Source organism: Eretmochelys imbricata, chromosome 2 (assembly GCF_965152235.1).
Source record: "Eretmochelys imbricata isolate rEreImb1 chromosome 2, rEreImb1.hap1, whole genome shotgun sequence".
Taxonomy (NCBI): Eukaryota; Metazoa; Chordata; order Testudines; family Cheloniidae; genus Eretmochelys; species Eretmochelys imbricata.
In genome coordinates this window covers 178,951,606-178,973,915 of record NC_135573.1, presented here as the reverse complement: position 1 = coordinate 178,973,915, position 22,310 = coordinate 178,951,606, and the positions used below count along the sequence as shown (strand labels likewise).

At 38.9% G+C, this 22,310-nt stretch overlaps 1 gene segment (V, D, J or C); it reads right to left on the bottom strand.

Annotated features, from left to right (window-relative positions):
- Positions 1–482: 482 nt before the first annotated feature.
- Positions 483–19,177, bottom strand: LOC144260166 (T-cell receptor gamma chain C region C7.5-like). The segment is given in 5 exon segments: positions 483–1,094; positions 2,213–2,296; positions 3,557–3,862; positions 11,960–12,031; positions 19,108–19,177. Coding segments are annotated over 5 exon segments (675 nt in total).
- Between the last annotated feature and the right edge of the window lie 3,133 nt (positions 19,178–22,310).

The following is a 22,310-nucleotide window of genomic DNA, read 5'->3' as shown; positions in this document are numbered from 1 at the left end:
GGAGGGGTGAATATGAGAGAGGGGGACAGAAACAATTTTGGGGCTGAAGGGACGAGGCATGGTCTAGTGCTTAGTGCTAGCCTGGGACCTGGGAGACGTGGATTTAATTCTGTCTTCTGCCACAGGCTTTCCATGTGGCTTTGGGCAAGTCACTTAGTCTCTACAGACTTCAGTTCTCCATCTGTAATATGGGCATAATAGTACTTCCTTTCTCACAGCGGTGTTGTGTGGATAAATGCATTAGAGTTTGTGAGGCATTCAGATACTACCGTGGTAAAAGCTTGATAAATATGTTACATGGTTGGGTGCAGGGGATGAAAGAAATGGGTCTCTGACCCCTGGGGAATCCTCCCTTGCAGTTCCTAGAATTGATTTCCTTGAAAGATATAAATAATGGACAGGACTCTGCAATGCTGAATTTTATTTAAAATCCATTAATGTTTCAGTTAAAAAAATTAGTCATATTTCAGAAGCCTGTTTTTGTTTATAAAGCAAATAAGTGTAATTTGTAGAAAGAAATGACAAATATTTTTAAATTCTAGATTACAACTCCACATCTGCAAATATTTATGGGACGAGTTTTCCCATTGACTTCACTGAATGCAGTTGGCCTTTCCACAACCAAAAAGTTCTTTGTGTTTTTGCAGGATAAGGGCCTAAGAGACTGGTTTGTGATGCAAAATTCCTATTGAAATCAAGGAGTGTAGCCTCAGCCCTTGAAGTTCCACAGTTATAAAATTAAAATAATAAAATAGGAAATATGGTCACATATAAAACTGTTCGCTCTCAAGCAGAAGAAGCCATCTGTGCTAATTAGAGAAATAGCCAATCAAATCAAATTGAAATGCAAGTCTTAATATTTAGAGCAAGGTGTTTCTTATGAACAGGCTTATGGCAAAGCAAAATAAATTTCAGACACAAATGCTGACACTGGAAGTTGTAAGGAGAAGTTTAAGGTTTCTTTCCTTGGTGCTTTATTGGACTTTGCATCCTGTAGATGAAGAAGAGTACGATGACGTAGTACATGGTGCTTTTCAGGAGTAGGACAATATATATTAAATACGCCGTCCTGTGCATGAAACTGTCTGTAACATCTACAACAACAACAAGTGGTTAATGTTGCACATTCTATAGCCGCAAAGAAAAATAACTATAAAACCATGTGTGATAGCGTAAGATATACATGGTATATGATTGCAGTAATTATAACACCTAATCAGTATCTGATTGTGTCCTCTAAAGAGGTCTACGTTCTGATCAGACCTTCCCCATCCAGCAGAACTGAGAGAAACAAAGAGGCACTCTCAATGCTGGCATCGCTGGTGTCTGCTCAGGAGTAAGCAGAATGCTAGTGCTTCTTATAAATAGGCTGTTGCCACAATTTTAGGCCAAAATTTTCAGACCTGGGTGCCTCCATTTGTTCTGAGTCTGCATCTAAGCAGCTGATCAATCAAGTGGTCTGATTTTCAGAAGTACTGAAATGACACTGAAATCAGTTGGGTCTTCAAGCTTTCGGCACCTTTACGCCCCATTTGAAAAGTTTGGCTTTGAATACTTTTTGTAATTTAACATGTTAAATGTTCGATGAAGGACCAGTGGCATGTGTAGTTTAAAGAACAATGACCCATGAGGCATGTTAACAAAGCACAACAAATCCCACCAAAATATATATTTCAGCAGGACTGCTACAACGTGTAACCTGAGCTGCCCGTGGGCATTAGGTTTTGGACCCTTTTGGTAACCCACAGCAGATGTTAACTTATAGCGACAGGTGCCGACTTTCTCCTTTCCCGGTGGGTGATCCACCCCACTTCACTGCTTCCCCTAAGGTCCCACCCTGGCTCCGCCTCTTCTCCTCCCTGCTCTGCCCCCTTCCCCATGGCCCAGCATCTGCCCCACCTCTTCCCACCATGATCTGCCCCCTCTCCTGAGCGCGCCCTGCCCTTACCCCACTTCTTCCTCCCCCCCTCCGGCCCCTCCCCCAATGCCTCCCACTAAACAGCTGATCGGCAGGTGGCTGGTGGGTACTTAGCACCCACTATTTTTTTTCCATGGGTGCTCCAGCACCAGAGCACCCCCAGAGTTGGAGTCTATCCACATCTAGAATAATGATGTTTGGAGCTTTTAGAAAGAGAGAATATTTTCACTTTTGCCTTAACCATATCAAATAATACTCAATTCTTAACTGTATTGTATAAAAAATGAGAATTACCTGTGGAAATCGTGGTGCCGTTTTCAGCATTCTTGTTACAACCTCCCATGGTTTGAGGCACTACAGTGGTGTCTGAAAAGGTGTCTGACAAAAGCATAACATGTAAAGAGGGCTTTAATTGTCAAATGGGATTCTTGTTGAAAATGAAGGTATACTTTTCTTGATAGAAGTTCAAAGAGAAAGATGGTGAAAGTATTAAAACTACAGTGACTCAAATATGGAAAGTTTATATTTTAGAAAATGAGCACTGAGATTCCATCCACACAGTAAATGCTCAGTAGCACATAACGGATGTGCAAAACCAACTAGAGATAAAACTGGAAAAATGCATATGCTCCTGCAAGTGAGTACTTGTATGCCTTATATCGAGATTTAGGTACTGATGTTGCAATCAGATCAGTCAGTGCAAACCTCTGTGCCTGTTAGGAGCTCAATTGAAGTCTTTGGCATTTGCGTGGGTGCAGAGGTCTGGACTAGCCGATCTGATTGCAGGTTCTGGACGTTGGCCCTTCTGTGTTTGCAAGTTTCTGTTCATGTCGAGCCAGATGCATTTTGTCCCACCAAATTACTCAGTTGTGTTTGTCCCTTTGCAATGTGTACGTATACTCGTTAGATAAAAACCTGGCTGCCTGATTTTGTCTCGAGCCTGAGGCAACCTGAGATTGTTGACATTTTGGGTAGTGGTAATGTTGTCTAATAGCTGTACAAGAGACAGAAGAAAATAATCCTGATAAGGATACAGTCTAAGGCCCATCTCTTAGGTATTTTTGATGTGCAAGAGAGGGATGGTAATAAACCCCTTTTTTCCATTACGTTTGAAAGAGAGACATTTTTATCTGCTGTAATTAATTTATTGTATCTCAGATAAGAACCAAACAGAAATTACTTCTCTTAATGCAAGAGAAAAGGGATTATCTTTTTCATTTTGGTTTCTGTAATTCTTCTGGTCTGCTGTAACAAGTTAGATGCTGTGAGTGTTATTACTTTTGTTGCAATATGTATCCCTTGTTCAAAACCAAACACTGTAGGCCAGGTCCGTGGCTGGTGTAAATCTACAGAGCTTCATTGACTTAAGTGGAATTTTGCTGCTTTACAGTAGCTGAGGAGCTCAGCCAACATTTTTCATTCATTATAGAAAGATTTTAAATTGGGGGAGAGGAGCCAAAACTGAACTTTTGATGGAGAAGCTTCAGTGACAGCCAGTTTATGGAGAGATGGAAACTGATAGTGGCCTGGAGAGTGCAAACCCTTTCAGGAACGGTCATACATTTTACTGTTTTATTGTAAAGAAACAGTGAACTCTCTGAATATATATAGCACTAGTTTTCATAATATAGTATATACCTGGAGATTCGATTGGGACAAAACCTTCTCTGCTTTCATGTTGATATTTACAACGATAATTCTTGCCGCTATTTTTATCTATGGTCAGCCAGCTGCTTATTGAGTATGAAGGTTGATTGTCATCAGGGGGCCAAATTTCCCCATGCACTGCATTATCCTTTGCATTCTTCCCGTCTTCTTCCCAAGTCACCTTAATGACATTTGGGTAAAAATCCTCAATGAGGCATATGTGTGTTACTTTCCCATCTTGTTCAGTAGAAGGAGGCAGGACCTGGATCTTCGTGGGATCGAGTTTTGCTTGTTTGTCTGGATTCATTTTAGAGAGAGAAATGAATGTGTTAGAAATTAAGTAAATTCAGAATTGCAGTATACTTGGTATGCTGTGCTTTTGAAACAATAAAGAATTCACAGATTTGAAAGCGGAAGAGAGGCAATTTCATTTCTTGCATCCAATCCCTCCAAATTGCACTCAAGCACACAATCTTAACTCTGAGTTCAGCATGGGAACGATATTCTGTTGCCAAATGTATTTGAACTATTTAAGTCTATAATATATTGTTACTGCATATTAAATTGTGAAGGTAGGAGTAAATTATCCACTTATGGGTTACAGCTTTAGGGAGTTGGAATTGCAGAAGTTTACGTGCTTGAATTGAATGCAGGTTTTTGTGGAACAGAAAACTGCCTACTAACATGGCTTCCAAACTCAAAATATATTAAACACTTTTTGAATGAATGCTGAGTACAGCTGATGTTTAGGCTTGAGCTGGAGCACAAGCTCTGAAACCCAACAACGTAGGTGGCCTAAGAGCCCAGGCTCCAGTCAGAGCCTGAATGTCTGCACTGCAGTTTTTAGCACCAAAGCCTGAGACCACAAGCCCAAGTAATTTGACCCAGGCTCAGAGACTTGGTGTTACAGGATTTTTATTACAATGTAGATGTACCAGAAGGGAAGAGTATTAAGGATTCCACAAACCTTTTAATAAGGCCTCTCTCTTTAAGAATCACTAGAATATTCTATCAGGAGATAAATTTGCCCTGAACTATCTGCATTTACTATTTAAGAACCTGGGTTAGCACCTTTAAAAAGAGAAAAAAGTAATCTTTAAGCCTTTTCCACACTAAGAAACTGAATCTTTGTGAAAACATTTTTTATCAATTTTTCACCTTAAAATGATATAAGAACACACAAGATATATTCTAGTGCAGACCCAGCCGATACAACTTCAGGGAAACTGTTGCTGAACGCCATTTTGGGAAATTACAGTAAATACAGTAACCTGTATCCCTCAATGACAAATATCAATTACAAAATTAGCAAGGATGATACATCCTGAAATGACTTTGTTCATGTATTTGGCCAGTGTCATGGAGCGTTATGCATAATGCTCAACACTTCTGAAAATCAAGAAACTTAAATGCCCAAATAAGTATTTAGGAGCCTAACTTTAGTCAACCACTTTTGAAAATCTTGATTCTGAAGCATTATTAACAATGGAGCTCTCAACAGAGCTCAGCGATCAAATCTTTGCTGAGGAATAGAGCTGTGGCTCTCAAACTGGTGACCCCTTTCACATAGCAAGCCTCTGAATGAAACCCCCCCCCTTATCAATTAAAAACACTTTTTATATATTTAACATCATTATAAATACTGGAGGTAAAGCAGGGTTTGGGGTGGAAGTTGACAGCTTGCGACCCCCACACCCATGTAATAACCTCATGACCCCTTTGAGGGGTCCTGACCCCCAGTTTGAGAACCCCTGGAATAGAGGGAATGTTGAATTTTATTTCATCCCCAAGTTTGTGTAAGTGCATGAAATAAGACTGAACCAGGTCAGAAAAGACTTCCCTACCAAAATCATGATCTGTCTGCTCCTGTTATATGGCTGACAGTAAACGATACATTTTTTTAAACAGTATATTGAATTTACTAGTAATCACAAGAAGTGAGCAGGTTGAAAACACATCTACTGCTGCTAATTTCTGTCTCCTATTTGTCACTGTGGGATACAACCAAGAGAATAAGGTTCCCAACCCAGCTAACTGCCAAAGAAGTATTCTCTGCAGAACGAGGCAACATTCTCATGTTATAAATGTGCACCACAAAGAAGAAACGGAAGGTTGTTGATATTTCAGTAGTGTCAAAGGTCCCCAAATGGGCACCATGTATTCTGTGCGTTTTCTATTTGTTCCAACACTTAATTGCAGGTGAAAAATTAGAGGCCATTTAACAAAATAGTTGGCCTATACTCCACAAAACATTTAGTTGGAATTTTTAAAGGCAGTAAGAAGGGATTTAGGTGCCCAAATCCCTTTCAAATTCAGGCTCCTTTGATAATGTCAGCCATTGTCTTTAGTCAACTGAGACACAAATAGATTAGGCCCTGCTCCCACAGTCTTACACATGTGCTTAATTTTATGCTTTGTGAGTAGTCCCCCTGATGTCAAAGCTTGTGAAGGTTCCTTTTCTAAAATGGTTTCAGCTTATTTTTGTGCTGTCTGGCTATTCTAGAGTTTTCTGAAACTACTTGGAACTGAACCAGATTATAACCTTGTAATTAGGGTTGTGTCAAAAAGGATTTAAAATATCTTGAAATTAGAAGGAAATAGATAGCTGAAATGTAAGACTACCTAACCAAGAAAAATCTCTTCATTAAAGAACTCCCTCATTTTGGAAATTGTCACCAATTTAGGGAATTGATTTTTCTGTTCTTTTCAATTTCGATCCTCATGCTCGAGCACTAATTAGTTCAACATTTGGAGCTCAATCCTACATTCCATATAAACCATAAGCACCCAGGAATACAGAATTGGGCTTGACCAGTAGGTTTACCAAATGATTTACTCACTCAAGTCTTGTATGTATTCAAAAAACCTTTACATAGCTTTGTGCCCAGTGATGTTGTGCTTTCCAAAAACGAATGATTATTTCTGGCATTTCTCATGAGATGTTTTTAGAAATTGGAGTCACGTTTACATGTTGATACTTCTACAAGCACGTAGTTTTTTGTATTTGTACATGGTTAGATGGGTGTCTATCCAATATAAAATCTGAATTTTGTACATATATAAGCAGCATGTGTGTGCGCATAAGTGGGCAAAATCTGCTTTAACTATCTTGCCTCATTTTAGGCAAGATATAAAACCCCTTAAGGCCAATGGGCTTTTTTCCTTTGGCTTCAATGGCCTTTGGATAAGAGACTTAATTTCCAAGTCAATTATAGTTTCCAGTGTGGAGCTACTTGTTGTTTTGGTCCAATTTAACTTTTCAAAACACCTCGCTTGTCTAATTTATTTAAGTGGAATTTTTAACAAGGAAGGCATGCTGTAAAAGAATATACATGATATATTCTTACTACTTTAAGTATCACTTCTCTTTTTTAAGACGGCAATTTACTTTGGGCCCTTTGGCTTCCCTCCTTGCTCAAAGGAAATTCCTATTAGTTTCAATGGGAGGCTCTCTAAAGTGAGGATTGCAGGGTTAAGTTGTGAGTGACTCACTGCTAACTATTTTTGTGTGTGTTTGCAATCTGCATGCCACTTATAGGTAAACTATCATATGTAAATAATGCTGATGTACTATTTGAGAACAAAGGCCATTATGCCGTCAGAATTTATTAAAAAATAAGTAAATGGTATGCTTGTAATTCTAATTTTGCATTATGTGCTTGGTCCAGCAAAGTGCTGAATGCTCCTATGAAGTTCTGAACACTTCTCATTTCCCACTGAAGCCAACGGACATTGAGGGTGCTCAGCACCTGGTATTATTTACACCCAAAAGAAAAAAGGATTGTTACGACATTTCTCTGTTGCTAGCCAGTGACTTATGGTTTCATTAACATTAGTGTTGTTAATAAATTATTACACTCATAATAAAATTTTAGCCAGTGTACATTCTTGCATCGAGATAAATGATTGAGCTTAATTTGATGGATTTTGCCATTATGAAACGTTTAAAATAGTTTGTCTGAAAACTTACTAGTTACGACAAGTTTTGTGCCAGTTCCAAAGATTTTCGCAGCTCCCACAGTGTTACAACTTACAACAAAAACTGCCCAAGGCATGTCCATTCCGAGGGATCAGATCTGAACAGATATTGCTAAATAGGCACAACTGAGAGCCAGTTAATTCAAGCAAAGAAATGGTGGAAATTTCAATACATTGAGCTTACACTGGTATTTTCAAATACTATATATTAATATTAATCAATACCGGGTGAGCTTACATTGGTGTTTTCAAATACTGTATATTAATATTAATTTGGTAGCTTTTAAATTCTGTTTAAACAAAAATCATTCATTTCACTGACAGAGAGGATCTGTTTGACATTTGAGACCTAATGTTGGACTTGTACCTATTTTCTCTTGCCTAGTGGATTGATGGAAAAGGGTATTTCAGTTAAGTTCTGCTGGATGCTCAGTGTTTTTGTCCCTGTACTGTCAGAGTGGTCAAATGGGTGCATTTTTAAAATGCCAATATAAATAAGCATATCATTAGAAAAAATACTCATTTTACAGTAGACTGTAACCTATCTTCTTTTCTCAAGACGTTGTCATGACATCTTTCCACCCACTAACTTCTTACATCTGCTGACTAATATGTACTTGTGATATGAGATGCTAAATCCTGGTCACCGCACTAAGCTGAGTAAAGGGGGTTTCTCTAGGAGAGCTACGTGATGGATGGGAAGATGAAATCTTTCCCCCAACCTAGCTAGAGCATCATAGCCCAGGAGCTTCAGTAAAGTCCATGCAGTTGGCCACCCACTGTGCAGGTGTTTTGGCCAGTTGATTTCACTAGTGTCAGACCCACTAGCCATTCCATGCCCTCACCACTCCCCTACCCCCGATCCCCACTGTTCTTTGGTTTACAGGGGTACCCCAGTATTGCCTCTTTGGCTTGCACCCTGCACTGGATGCTCTCGTGGTCTGAGGCATTGACCCCTACACAAGAGAACAACCCAGCTTTGACTCAGGATGAGTAAAATACCCCTCTATATCAATAATTGTCAATGTGATCACTCATCTGTTTTACTCTCAACTCTGTACATTAACCTCATATTTAGATAGTAAAGACATTCATTCTTCTACTGTAGATTGCATATCACGTTTCCATTGTCCGTTATGCTTTTTGAATAAATTGTGCTCTGCAGTCTCTAATTTTATATTATCACATATAATTTTTTTCTATGCTACCATAGAACTTACTTGAAACAACGAGCTTTGTGCCAGAGCCGAAGACTTTGATATAATTGTTGTCACTGTGTTCATGTGCTTTGCAAAAACTCATGGGCCAGATCGTCAGCTGCTGCAAATCAAAGGTGCTCCACTGAGGATCTGGCCCATATAGCTTCCATATGGTCCAATATAGCTTCATATTGTTTGATGTGCAATTGTGAACAGAAGTTGATAGAATCATTTTAATATACTATGCTTGTGATTTAAATGGCTTTTCCTTACAAAATGGCAAATGCTTGATCCTGTATTCCTCTGACACCCCAAACTCCAATAGATTGCGCTGCATGTTTGGAGTACTTCAGGAGTGGACATACACAATAAGTCAAAAACTTCAAATGCATTAGAATTTCCTCAGGCTGGGATCCCTCAGCATCACTTGAAATTTCAATTTTTCTTCTAAAGTGAATTTAGTGCTTGTGAAAGGTGCCAAACTGACAGCACTGGAAACTGCCTACACTGAAAATACTTTAGCATTCTACAACAGTGGCCCAGTGCTTAGTAATGCCATTGTAAAATGTGATGGGTTATTTTGGACCATTGCTGGAGAATCTATTTTATTTCATGCTGGATTTCTCACCTGGTCCAAACAGTGTATTTGAAACCTATTTGAAAAGGTCACCTTTAAAGGATGAGATGGTAAATTATTCTTAATATCCCTTAAATTCTTGGTATTTCTGCTAAAAGTGCCAGCAACAGTGTCTATCGTGATGAAGTTTTTTCAGGTGGACACCTGTCCTCTGAAGATTCTTTGCTCACAACTGCACATCCCTTTCTGCCATAAATTTGGATTTGGTCTTTTAGGGCCAATGGGATTTAGATCAGATACTTATGTATTTTTTTCTATAAAGAGTTTGTTATATTCAGTCGGTAATGTCAAAAATCAATTCCTAGAACTGTTTCAAAAGGCAGCAAACCAATTAAAACCAACCCTAGACTACTTGAGAATCTTATCAAAATAAATATCGGTAATAGTAGCTCCTTTGTACTTTATAACTAATCTGCACTGATCACTCTGTTCTTAATGCACTCTGTTTTACCAGATCCCAAGTAAGTTCCATCATATAATGGACAACCTTTTAATAAGCATTCCAAATATTTTTGCATTTATTTCTTCTATGAAACTTAATGTATAGTTTTGGTGAATTATTTTCTTATTTTCAAATAAAATGACCGAGTGCTTCTGAACGTTGCCATATACATAGCATTATAGACTGAATCCCTTTCTACACAGGAGAGATACAACACAGGCAGGTACAAGGGAAGCTTCTTCACACCATCCCACCAAGCCATGTCAATTTTGTCCTGGAAGGACAACCTCTAGGGCTGAGAGGGGACAGTTCAGTCTCCACATTCAATTCAGTCTTTGGCTTCTGCACTGAGCCTGCCATTAGTACCAGGTTTTTTTCTAGAATATTACATTCAGAAGAATCCAGTTCTAACATTTTAATGTAAACTTCTTTCATGATGACTAGATGCACTTTAATGGATATAATATGAGAAGCACCATTATTCCTATGTCAGGCTTGTTGACAGCACCAAGCTTGGTTCTGTTTCCAAATCTTTTTACTCATCTATTCCACTAAGCAAGAATTCTGAAGAATTCTGGTAGGTATAGACCCTGCTCTCACTTACACTGCCCCGATTCCTGTAATTCTGGAGTCAAATTCAGCCCTGGCACAAACAGCCACAATTTCTTTTGATTTTACTTAGAATTGTGCCAGGATCTGAATTTCTCCATGATCTTAGATTTTTTTCTTTTCTCAGGAGGAACTTACTTAGCCAATATTTGATATTTCTCTTTGAAAAGATATTTTATTACTGAAACATTTGATTGTATCCTACAGGTTTAATACATTAATAAAGCAAGTGAGCAATCTTAGCTCTTCATGCTGTAATAAATAATCTACACATATCACAGACATGGTTCTCCATTCCTTACACAGTCAAAACAGCTGGTAAAGCTGTGGGAGTTTTACCTGTCAAAGAGTGCAGGATCTTATACAGGTAAGAGGATTTACCTGTATAAGATCCTGCACTCTTTGACAGGTAAAACTCCCATAACTTTACAGCTGTTTTGACTGTGGTAAGAGGAAAACCGTCCATTTTAAACTATAATGCTAACTAAATTGTATCTACATTCTTAATACCACAGAATATTCACTGAAAGCAACATGCTGATCCTGATCTGATATTTTTAGAATTAATTATGGTAGTGTATGTATTTTAATTGGCAGCATTACAGCAATTTACCTTTAGTTGAGAGCTATAGGGGTACTAAGGTAAACTCGATTGTGAATTCAGGTTTAAAATAGACTGACCGTTCTAGTTGATTTATATAAATGTGCAGAGAGTGATTCTAAGAGAGTAAGGAGCTGATTTTCCTTTGTCCTGTGTTTGTGCAGTCAGTTATACCAATGCAAACTGGGGGTAACATGCAACTTAATCAGAATGGTAGCACTTCCCATCGACTTTTCATGAGCGTAAATGGCTTCCAAGAGCAGGGCAAAGAAGACTCAATCCCTAAGTATATATATTATATAATTGCAAGTGTCAGTTTGCCTGCAATGCCAAGGTACGTCACACAAGAGGACAATCTCTAGGGCCAAATTCTTTCACTTACACTGGTGTAACTACAACATTTCAGCTATGAAGATACTGAGTACTGCAGAGATTGCTTCTTTTGTTTTAAATGAGAAGCATGATGTTGCTTCTTTCAGAGTTGTTTAATTTTATGCATGTTTTTTGTATAAATGAATTTTAATAAATGAAATAGAGTAATATCAAAGCTAAGACAAATTTTTGCAACTGGACCAAGAACCAGCATGCTTATGGTGGCACGTCCTCTGAAAAATGACGTTTAGTAGCTGAAATATTAGAAATATTTATTTCCTTGAAAAAAATCTACTTTAAATCCCTCAGTAAATATTGCAGGTTTGCTCTGGGATTGAAAAGTTCATGTATTTGGAATCAAATCATACCAGGTGCCAACAACCCTGACTTGCACTGAAGTCTACAAGAATTGATAGTGTTCAGCACCTAACATTAAGTGCTCAGTACTTCACAAGATCAAGCTTACAATTGTTGACCTTACCTGTAATAAAAAGATTTTCAATGATCACAATAAGTCTTTTTAGCTTTGCATTACTGTAATTACCACATAACTTACCTGTTACAATGAGCTTGGTACCAGAGCCAAATACTTTGATATATCCACTAGAAGTATCACAGTGAGCAAATCCTTTGCAAAATACTGTACAGATCTAGTATCATTATATTGATGGATCATGGTGAAGTTAGATGTGCCACTGAAAATCTGTCCCTAAAATTAATCTGATTCAATATGGTTTAGATTAGCTGTTACTAATAATTTGTGGAAAGGAACAAATTACTTTTAAAATTAGGGTCCACAGGCTGAGGTAATAAAATTAAGCCTGCACGCTGCCATTGTTCCATGATGGTGCTCCTAATGATAACGATAGATTGAGGGTAGAATATAGCTCTTAAATTGGGTATATTCATAACAATTATTTTGGCTAACTTCTGCCATTTGGTGTAATCAGAAATATTTACCCAACAGAAAACATTTGCTCTTCAGAAATATTTGTTTGTCTCAAGGACTAGGCACCCAGCAAGGACCATTTATCAGTATCTGGAGGGAAGACTAAACCTAATTAAAGACACAGAATTCTCTCAATCCCATGAAATCCAAACATGGCTGAAACATTTTAACAATTGGAAATTATCTTTAAAAAATAAAATTGAGAATTGTATTATTGGATCAATTATCGTATTTTATTCAAAGGATTACTCTATCATGTATACCTTCTGTTTATGTAAAAAATAAGCACACCTCTTTATTCACCATCACTATCTGGAACATGATTTACTGCATTTTGGCCTTGTTTTGGCCTTTAATTAAGCGCAAGCTTAAATACGTTGCTGAATACGAACGAAAAGATGTTTAAGTGCCTTTCTGAACTGCAGCTTTTTTTAGGAAAGGAATATCTTAATGCAATTGAGTTTTCTACTAGAAATGTACCTTTTAATGCTACCTAATGCCCAGATCCTCCAAGTGCTGATCATCCTCAACTCCTATTTAAATGAATGAGCATTAAAGAAGCTCAACAACTGATATGAGGGGGTGCTAAATATACAGTATTGTACAAAACCCATAAGGCTCAACACCTCTGAAAATCACGCCACTTAAATACCCCAATAAGTATTTAGGAGCCTAACTTTAGTCAACCACTTCTGAAAATCTTGATTCTGAAGCATTATTAATAATGGAGCTCTCAACAGAACTCAGCGATCAAATCTTGCTGAGGAATAGAGAGAATGTTGCTGCTCGTGTCCAAATCCTGAAACTGATGAGCAAAGTGCCAATTAGTGAACTTCTGCTGTATCTCCTGAATTATTTTTAAATAATTCTGCCACAGTATTAAATTTGTCACTCTTGGAATCGAGCTGATCAAAAAAAATTGCAAAAAAATCACTTCATGAAATTTATAAAAATTGCTGCCTGCTATAAATGGATAAAACAGAACCAAAATATTTTTATTAAAAGTCTGAACTAGAAAGGATAAAAATATTATTTGATCCCTGAATTTCTGTAAGTACATGAAAAAATAAATTCTGAACTAGACCAAAAAAGACTTCCATACTAAAATCGCTATCTGTCTGCTCGTTTCATATGGGTGACAGTAAACAATACATTTTTTTTAAACAGTATATTGAATGTACTAGTTATCAGAAGAAGTGAGCAGGTTGAAAACACATCTACTGCCACTAATCTCTGTTTCCTGTTTGTCACTGTGGGCTAGAACCAAGAGAATAAGGTTCCCAACCCAGCTAACAGCTAAAGAAGTGTTCTCTGCAGAACGAGGCAAGATTCTCATGTTATAAATGTCCATCACAAAGAAGAAACAGAAGGTTGTCGATATTTCAGTAGTGTCAGAGGTCCCCAAATGGGCATCATGTATCTTTTGCATTCTCCATTTGTTCCAACACTTAATTAGAGGTGAACAATTAGAGCCCATTTAACAAAATAGTTGACCTTTTATTTATTTATTTTATTTATTTATTTGGAATTTTTAAAGGCAGCAAGAAGGGATTTAGGTGCCCAAATCCCTTTCAGATTCAAGCTCCTTTAATAATGTCAGCTGTTGTCTTTAGTCAACTAAGACACAAATAGATTAATAAATACTAAAGCCCTGCTCCCACAAAGTCTTACACATGTGCTTAATTTTATGCTTTGTGAGTAGTCCCACTGATGTCAAAGCTTGTGAAGGTTCCTTTTCTAAAATGATTCCAGCTTATTTTTGTGCTGTCTGGCTTTTCTAGAGTTTTCTGAATCTATCTTGAATGGAACCAAACAATAACCCTGTAACTAGGGTTGTATCATAAAGTATTTAAAATATCTAAAAATTTAGAAGCAAATGAAGACAGCTGAGATGTTAGACTACCTAACCAAAAAAAATACCTTCATTAAAGAACTTTCCCTCATTTTGGAAATTGTCACCAATTAAGGGAATTGATTTTTCAGTTCTTTTCAATTTAGATGCTCATGCTCTGGTACAAATTAGTTCAACATTTGGAGCTCAATCTTACATTCCATGTGCACCAAAAACACCCAGGAATACAGGATTGGGCTTGACCAGTAGGTTTACCAAATGATTTACTCACTCAAGTCTTGTTTGTATTCAAAAAACCTTTACATAGCTTCCTGTCCAGTGATGTTGTGCTTTGCAAAAACTAATGATTATTTCTGGCACTTCTCATTAGATGTTTTTAGAAATTGGAGTCACATTTACATGTTGACAGTTTTGCAAACACTTGCATTTTTTTTTTGTATTTGTACATGGTTAGATGGATGTCTATCCAATATAAAATCTGAATTTTGTACATATATAAGCAGCTTGCCTGTTTGCACAAGTGGCTGTGCAGATGCATTAGCAAAATCAGTTTTAAATTTCTGGCCTCAGTTTAGATTTCTGGCTTCACTGCTCTAAAATCCCTTGAGGCCAATGAGATTTTTCTCCTTTGGCTTCAATGGGCTTTGTATAAGACATTTGAAGAAGATCAGACCCTTAATTTCCAAGTCAAATATAGTTTCCGGTGTGGAGCTATTGTTGCTTTGGTCCAACTTAACTTTTCAAAACACCTTGCTTGTCTAATTTAAGTGGAACTTTTAACAAGGAAGGCACGTTGTAAAAGGATAGAATGTGATATATTATTATTTTAAGTATCACTTCTCTTTTTTTGTAAAATGGCAATTGATTTTGGGTCCTTTGGTTTCACTCCTTGCTCAAAAGAAATTCCTATTAGTTTCAATGGGAGGTTTTCTAAAGGGAGAATTGCAGGGTTAAGTTGTGAGTGACTCACTGCTAACTATTTTTGTGTGTGTTTGCAATCTGCATGCCACTTATGGGTAAACTATCACACTTAAATAACGCTGATGTACTATTTGAGAACAAAGGCCTTTATGCCATCAGAATTTTTTAAAAAATAAGTTAATGGCATGCTTGTAATTTTAATTTTGCATTATGTGCTTGGTCCACCAAAGTGCCGAATGTGCCTTTGAAGTTCTGAACACTTCTCATTTCCCACTGAAACCAATGAATATTGAGGACGCTCAGCACCTGGTATTATTTACACCCAAAAGAGCAAAGGATTGTTATGACATTTCTCTATTGCGAGCCAGTGACTTACAATTTCATTAACATTAGTGTTGTTAATAAATTATTACACTCGTAATAACATTTTTGACTCTTTACATTCTTGCATTGAGATAAATGATTGAGCTTAATATGATAGATTTTGCCATTATGAAACATTTAAAATAGTTTGTCTGAAAACTCACTCGTTATGACAAGTTTTGTGCCAGTTTCAAATATTTTTGCAGCTCCCACAGTGTTGCAACTTACTACAAAATCTGCCCAAGACATTTCTATTCAGAGGGATCAGATCTGAACAAATATTGCTAAATAGGCACAACTGAGAGCCAATGGTGAAAATTTCAATATATTTATGTAATATCATACATTGGTATTTTCAAATACTGTATATTAATATTAATTTGGTAGCTTTTAAATTCTGTTTAACAGAAAATCATTCACTTCATTGACTAGAGAGGATCTCGTTGACATTTGAGACCTATTGTTAGACTTGTATTTTCTCTTGCCTTGTGGATTGATGGAAAAGGATATTTCAGTTAAATTCTGCTGGATGCTTAGTGGTTTTGTCCCTCTACTGTCAGAGTGGTCGAATGGGTGCATTTTAAAAATTTCAATATAAATAAACATATAATTAGGAAAAAAATTTACAGTACACTGTGACCTATCCCCTTTTCTCAAGATGTTTCATGACATCTTTCCACCCATCAAACACTATTTTGAATGATTTCCTGAATGGTTTCAAATGTAAAACTGTCTAATCCAATTTTGCTTTCCTGTGCAGTATAATTAAAAGGAATCGTAAAACGCCAGTAGGCTTGGGGATTGGTTATATTCCTATTGAAGTCTCAATGACAAAGAAGAGAGATACTTTGAGATGCATATTTTAGCAACCTAAATGTAGCTGGCCCTATGGAACATTATGCAACAAGGGCCAAATCCTAGTTCGACTTTCTATAGCACATGTTGCGTAGAGTCTCGCTGATATAGACAGGCTACGAAATATGTTGGGCCAAATTCTCGAGAGAGCAGAGATTGAGTTGTACTGATGTAATGAGAGGAGAATTTGATTCAGACTATAGAATATCTTCCTTCATATTGCTTGAGTTTGTTGTTGAGAACAATCACTGATTTAATTGTTGCAAAATTTGGAAAATTCCGTGTCTTATGACAACAGTATTTCAATATGTTGGGGAAGAAACCCGCTGTACCATGCAGTGTGCCTAAATTAGTCCAGAACTGACAGGGACTCTGATCCTGAGGTACTGAGTTGCCTCAACTCCCATCAAAGTCAGTGGCAGACCAGAACCTCTCAGGACTGGGCTCACAATGCATGTTACAAGCTCAATCCTATACTTATTAAAATATGGGGAATTTTAATGCTGGATCAGACCCTTTTTATTCCTGCACCCCTCCACTCTTTTGTGATGGCATTTATGTTTTAGTATGAATTTGAACTGATTTTGTGCAATAGAAAATTACAATACTAATCTAAAATGCTTATGTCAGTAATCACATATACAGTATTCACAAATATTGGCTCTCTTGGTTCCAGTGCTCATCCTTTCTCCCAAACCTTTCACCTGCCCCTATGCCACCCACTGAGCAGGCATTTTGGCCAGTTGATCTCACTAGTCACAGACCCACTAGCCATTCCATGCCCTCACCACTCACCTACCCCTGATCCCCACAGTTCTTTGGTGCACAGGGGTACCCCAGTATAGTCTCTTTGGCTTGCCCCCCCCACAGAGAATGGAACTATGGATGTTCTCCTGGTCTGGGGTATAGACCCCTACATAAGAGATGATTATTCAGATGATTACTCTGTCACATGTGCCTTGTGTTTATGTAAAAAAAAGCACACCTTTTTATTCCCCATTATTATATGGAATCAACAAGATTTATTGCATTTTGGCCTTTGTTTTGGCCTTCAATTAAGCGCAAGCTTAAATACGTTGCTGAATATGAATGGAAACATGCTTAAGTGCCTTCCTGAACTGGAGTTTTTTTTAGGAAAGAAAACACAATTGCATTAAGATATTACTACTATAAATGTACCTTTTAATGCTACGTAATGGCCAGATCCTCCAAGTGCTGATCATCCTCAACTCCTATTTAAATGAGTGAGCATTAAAGAAGCTCAACAACTGATATGACGGGGTGCTAAATACATGGTATTGTACAAAAACCATAAATTCTACATTTCACATTTACTGCTAACAATGGGTGGTTCCACTTCAGAATATCTTTGCATAATCATCTCCCAGTGTGATAATACCAAACAAGATCTCCAAACAGTTTACATCATTCTCATTGATTACGCAAGCGTAACTGGTTCGTTCTGAATTAGAGAGACTAGAATGGGTGAAATCCTGACCCCAATGAAATCAATTGTAGTTTTGACCTTGACTTTAGTGGGATCAGGGTTTCACCCAGTATATTTATGAATAGCTTGCTTTTGTCATGGATAACAAGCATGGTAAATACCCAGAGTAAATGTATGCTTTGAAAACATCTTGAGAAACTTACTTGAAACCAACAGTTTGGTGCCAGAGCCAAAGTACTTTACTCCATACTCACATCATTGAAATCCTCTACAAAAACTAATGAATCAGGAAGGTATGAATTTCACTGAATTCAAATTCTGACGTTCATATTTTAAATACAAAGTCCACAATCTAAACAAGGCTTGCTATCGGCTACTTAATTGTGGGAGTATTAAATTGAGTTTATGCGCTTTGTGAATTCCTGTGCCACCTTCCACCAAAAATGGTTTTTGTTCCTTGAAATACATCTCGGCATGGAAGATTGAGTGGGGTGAATTCCTGGTCACCACACACTTTCATTAATTTCAGTGGATGAGCAGGATTTAGTCCTATGATCTCCAATGTGCCTGGATAGGAGGGATGGTCTTGTGGTTAAAGCACCAGAGTGAGACTCAGGAGATTTGCCTTTTTTTCTGGCTCTCCCTCTCTGCCCTTTGTCAAAGCACAATCTCTGTGTTTCACTTTACATTTTAACATGCTCTTAATGTATAGTTTAGAAAATGACATTTGTTACGTACTCAACATTAACTAGCACTTGCATTATTGATTGGACTGTTTCTGTAGCTTTAATCAGATAAATAATATTATACGCAAAAGGGAAAAGATACTTTTGGTAAAACAACTTTCCGAGAACCTGAAGACTGTTGCACCTTCGGCAATTTTCCTCCGTTAATCATCGTACACTGATATAGTCCTAACAATAACAAACTTTTTAATAATCCCACACCTGCTAAATTGAAACCTGTGCTGTGAATTTTACACTTGCTGGCATTTGTACTCTCTTTCAATGGAGTTGCAAGAGAGATGAACTTGGCCCAATGTTTTAAATATAAAGCTCTCCATTTCCCTCCTTCCCGATTCTTAACAGCTATTCAGTAAATATTCCAGCCTTTTACTCTTGTATTCACTTGACTCGTTAGGATCATATACTGTCCTCAGTGAACCCAGTGGTGTCCTTGGGAGTTCTAGACACAGGTCAAGAGCAAAACACGGATTATGTGCAAATTCCTTGTTTAATATTTATTTATTCGGTCCAATTTTTTTGTCCCTTATTTCTATTTACCAAAAGAAAAACAACCAAGAATAAAAATACTTACCCGAAACAACTAGTTTGGTTCCTGTGCCAAAGTAGTTGATCCAGCTTGAAGTGTCACGTTGACTTTTCATCTTACAAGAAGCTGTGGCACTCTGACCAAAATGGGGAAAATACTTCGAATGAAGCATTCCTGCTTTCTTGACTGTTTGGAGAATTTAATGATTTCACATTTTTGTGCCCCCATAAAGCTGATACCTAAATTCTCTTCCCAGTCACTCTATTTACTTGTCCTTCCAGCTTTTCTGCTAATTAATCCTCACTCCTTTAAAATGGCAACTAGATTACAGCTTCCATTTGATTTTAATGTTGTAAATAGACCGTTGGATCAGGTGGTTCTCAAACATTTTCATTGTGTCTTCCACATAATAAAAGAGAGACTGTTTCATGGACTACAACCCCTCTCCCATTCCCAATAGCATTGACCACCTCCTCCTTCTCTCATCCGCAATCACATCACATCTCTGTATCAATTGCTTACATGTAAAAATGATACCTGGAAAGAATTTCATTCTTACGTGTATTACTGAAATTGAATAGATGACAATGAGGAGGACCCAGCATTATGTGATCAGCCAGCTCTCTACAGCCTAGCACAAGGAGCTCCATAGACTGCAGCTGGGAGCCTGTACCCTGGTTATATATTTTGCTTTATGTTGGGATTGTTGTAGTTGGTGTGTTACCAATTTACTGGTGTCTTTTTACATGACTGCTGGGGGGGGCACCAGGGAGGTGGGGGGATATGGTCCTCCTCTGCATACACAGGCATTTTAAAACAGAACAGAGCTAACATCTGAGAGAGCCCACCTCATTTCAGACAAAAGGGGTGGATGACACTCTAGCAGTTGGAAGGGAACTAACCACAGTATTTGATCTCTCTCACAGACACAGACACGGCCACCTGCAGAATAATTCTGGGAAATAACTGACAGTGGGTATGAAAAATAGAAAAGGAACATACAGTGAGAGGTTCCTCCCAAATGTACAGGTGGTTGTGTCAAAGGGCTTGTCTACTACCCAAGAGTTTATTGGGAATATCTCCCAGCATTGCAGTCGTGCTGGTGAATCTTCCCTGGTGATCCCTGGGAGAACTGGTGTAGTGAGGGCAAAAGCCTTCACTGGCCTGTTACCACCATGTCTTGTAGACCTGCTCTGAGCAGTGTTAAGTGACACCAGCATAAAAACGCCAGCACGAACACTGCTGCACTTGGTGTCCTTGGTGGGGCTCGACTGACGTTAGTGCCACGGCGGGAGGTTTCACAAAATACACCCAAATTATTGAATTTCATCCTATTTCCTTCAGACCATTTCTCCAGTTTGTCTAGATCATTTTGAATTTTAATCCTGTCCACCAAAACACTTGCAACAGCAGGAAGAGAAGCTGTTTAACACCTTTCGTTTTGTAGCAGCGTAGATAACCCTGGCTCATACCAACTGGGATCACCCCAATGCATCACCACTCCGCCACTTCAGTGATGAGCGATAAATGACAGCATAAAATAGGATATGGAAGGCTATAGACTACACAATGATTTCTGTGATAGATTGTAAGGACTGGTCAAAATCTCCTCACTTCTAGGACCCAGGAGCAGTGAATAAAAGAGAAATACAAGAATCATCCTCTCTCCTCCTCCTCTTGCTGACTTTTTCTATTTTAAATGTGCAACCATAATTATACATTCACACAGGTGTTTACATTTAATAAAAATGGGTTTGTTGTAGGTGGATGAAGTGGTAAGAGACAGATACAGGTAGGGCCTTGATATCAAGGTGCGTGATATGGACAAACATTTAATTATTGGTGGCACACTTTCATGACAGATGCCTATAAGTTAACGTTGCCTGAAATTTCCCATTACAAGACTCTGTTTTCAGTTGCTTATACCTTTGTCAATCTTAAACTGTTCTGCCTGAAACTTTCCATGCCAGCTTTCTGCTTTAGGCTGATGTTAAAAAAATTAGTTTTGGCAAAACGGTGCAGTCATTTGTAGAAGTAGATTTCAGGAAAATCCATTTTTTGCCCACATCAAAATAATTCTTACACCTGTGTTGTTCACAATGCCGGTGGGAAAAATGCCCAGGTTTGGCCAAAGTTATCAGCCTTTGAAAAAATCTCAGTTTGCACATGTCAGGAGACACTTTGAAGTTGGGCAGCTCCAGTCCCTGAAGACTCCATCTGCAATAAGCACGCTCTAGCTAGCGCCCTCCCAGTTCAGACGTGTGGTCAGTCTGCCCATGTGGCATCCCCACAAAGCTTCTGAGCTGGTGCTTCGGGGGCTGAGTCGGACTTTCCTTGTAATCGCTGCTCAGTGTTGCCAACCTCGGCAATTTTTCACTGACTTGGTGACTTCTGAAAGGCCTCAGCAGGAAACCTCCCCCCACACACCAATAACCCTTTAGCTGGCGACAGGTGACCCTTTGGGTGATCTCTGGGTGATTCAGATGGGCCCTGTCCCTGCTGCCACGGCTGGCTTTTGTGCATGAGCAGCCACCACGGCGCGTGCACAGCTGGGTGGGGATGTGGGGGAGGTGTCTAAACCCCGAATTGTCCCACGTGCGAGTGAGCCGCGGCTGCTGCCATGACGCCTCCACGGCGCGCCCGGGGCAGCAGCTCCCAGCGCCTGTTTCATCCAGCGGGCGGTGGCACCTTTTCCCTCCTCCCACCTGGAGCTATTTCCTCTGCTGCTTTGTGCCCCTCCCCCCACGCAGCACAGCACCAGCGAGCGAGGAGAGAGGCTGAGTAGCTGCAGCCCCCAGTCCCAACGGTGCCCCTCTCTGTGGTATGGGGGGAATGGCTGCAGGTAGAGCCCAGGGCGGGGCCAGGCCTGGTGTTTGCAGCTGGCTCACAGAAAGCAGCCGGGCCTGAGCCGGCACAGGAGCTGTGAGTTGAGGCCTTATTGTGAGGTCCATTTTGCACAGGCAATGGTGGGTGGCGTGGAGTCTCAGGGGCAGAGCCAGGGGAACGGCCGCCTGCCCATAGCCACTGCCATGATTCTAGGCACAATTTTCTCCTGGCAAATTTATGAGTGGCAGCAGGCCAGGGTCATATAACAGCAAAAGTTCTCGCGTCCATGACAGTGGTGACAAGCGTGACATAGCTGTATCCTTAGCCACCACGTTTGTTTGCTTTCAATACGTGTGTAGAAGAGGAGGAGGTGGGAGGTGGGGTGACCAGGCAACAGAGAGCCAGGCAGGCAGTGGAGCGAG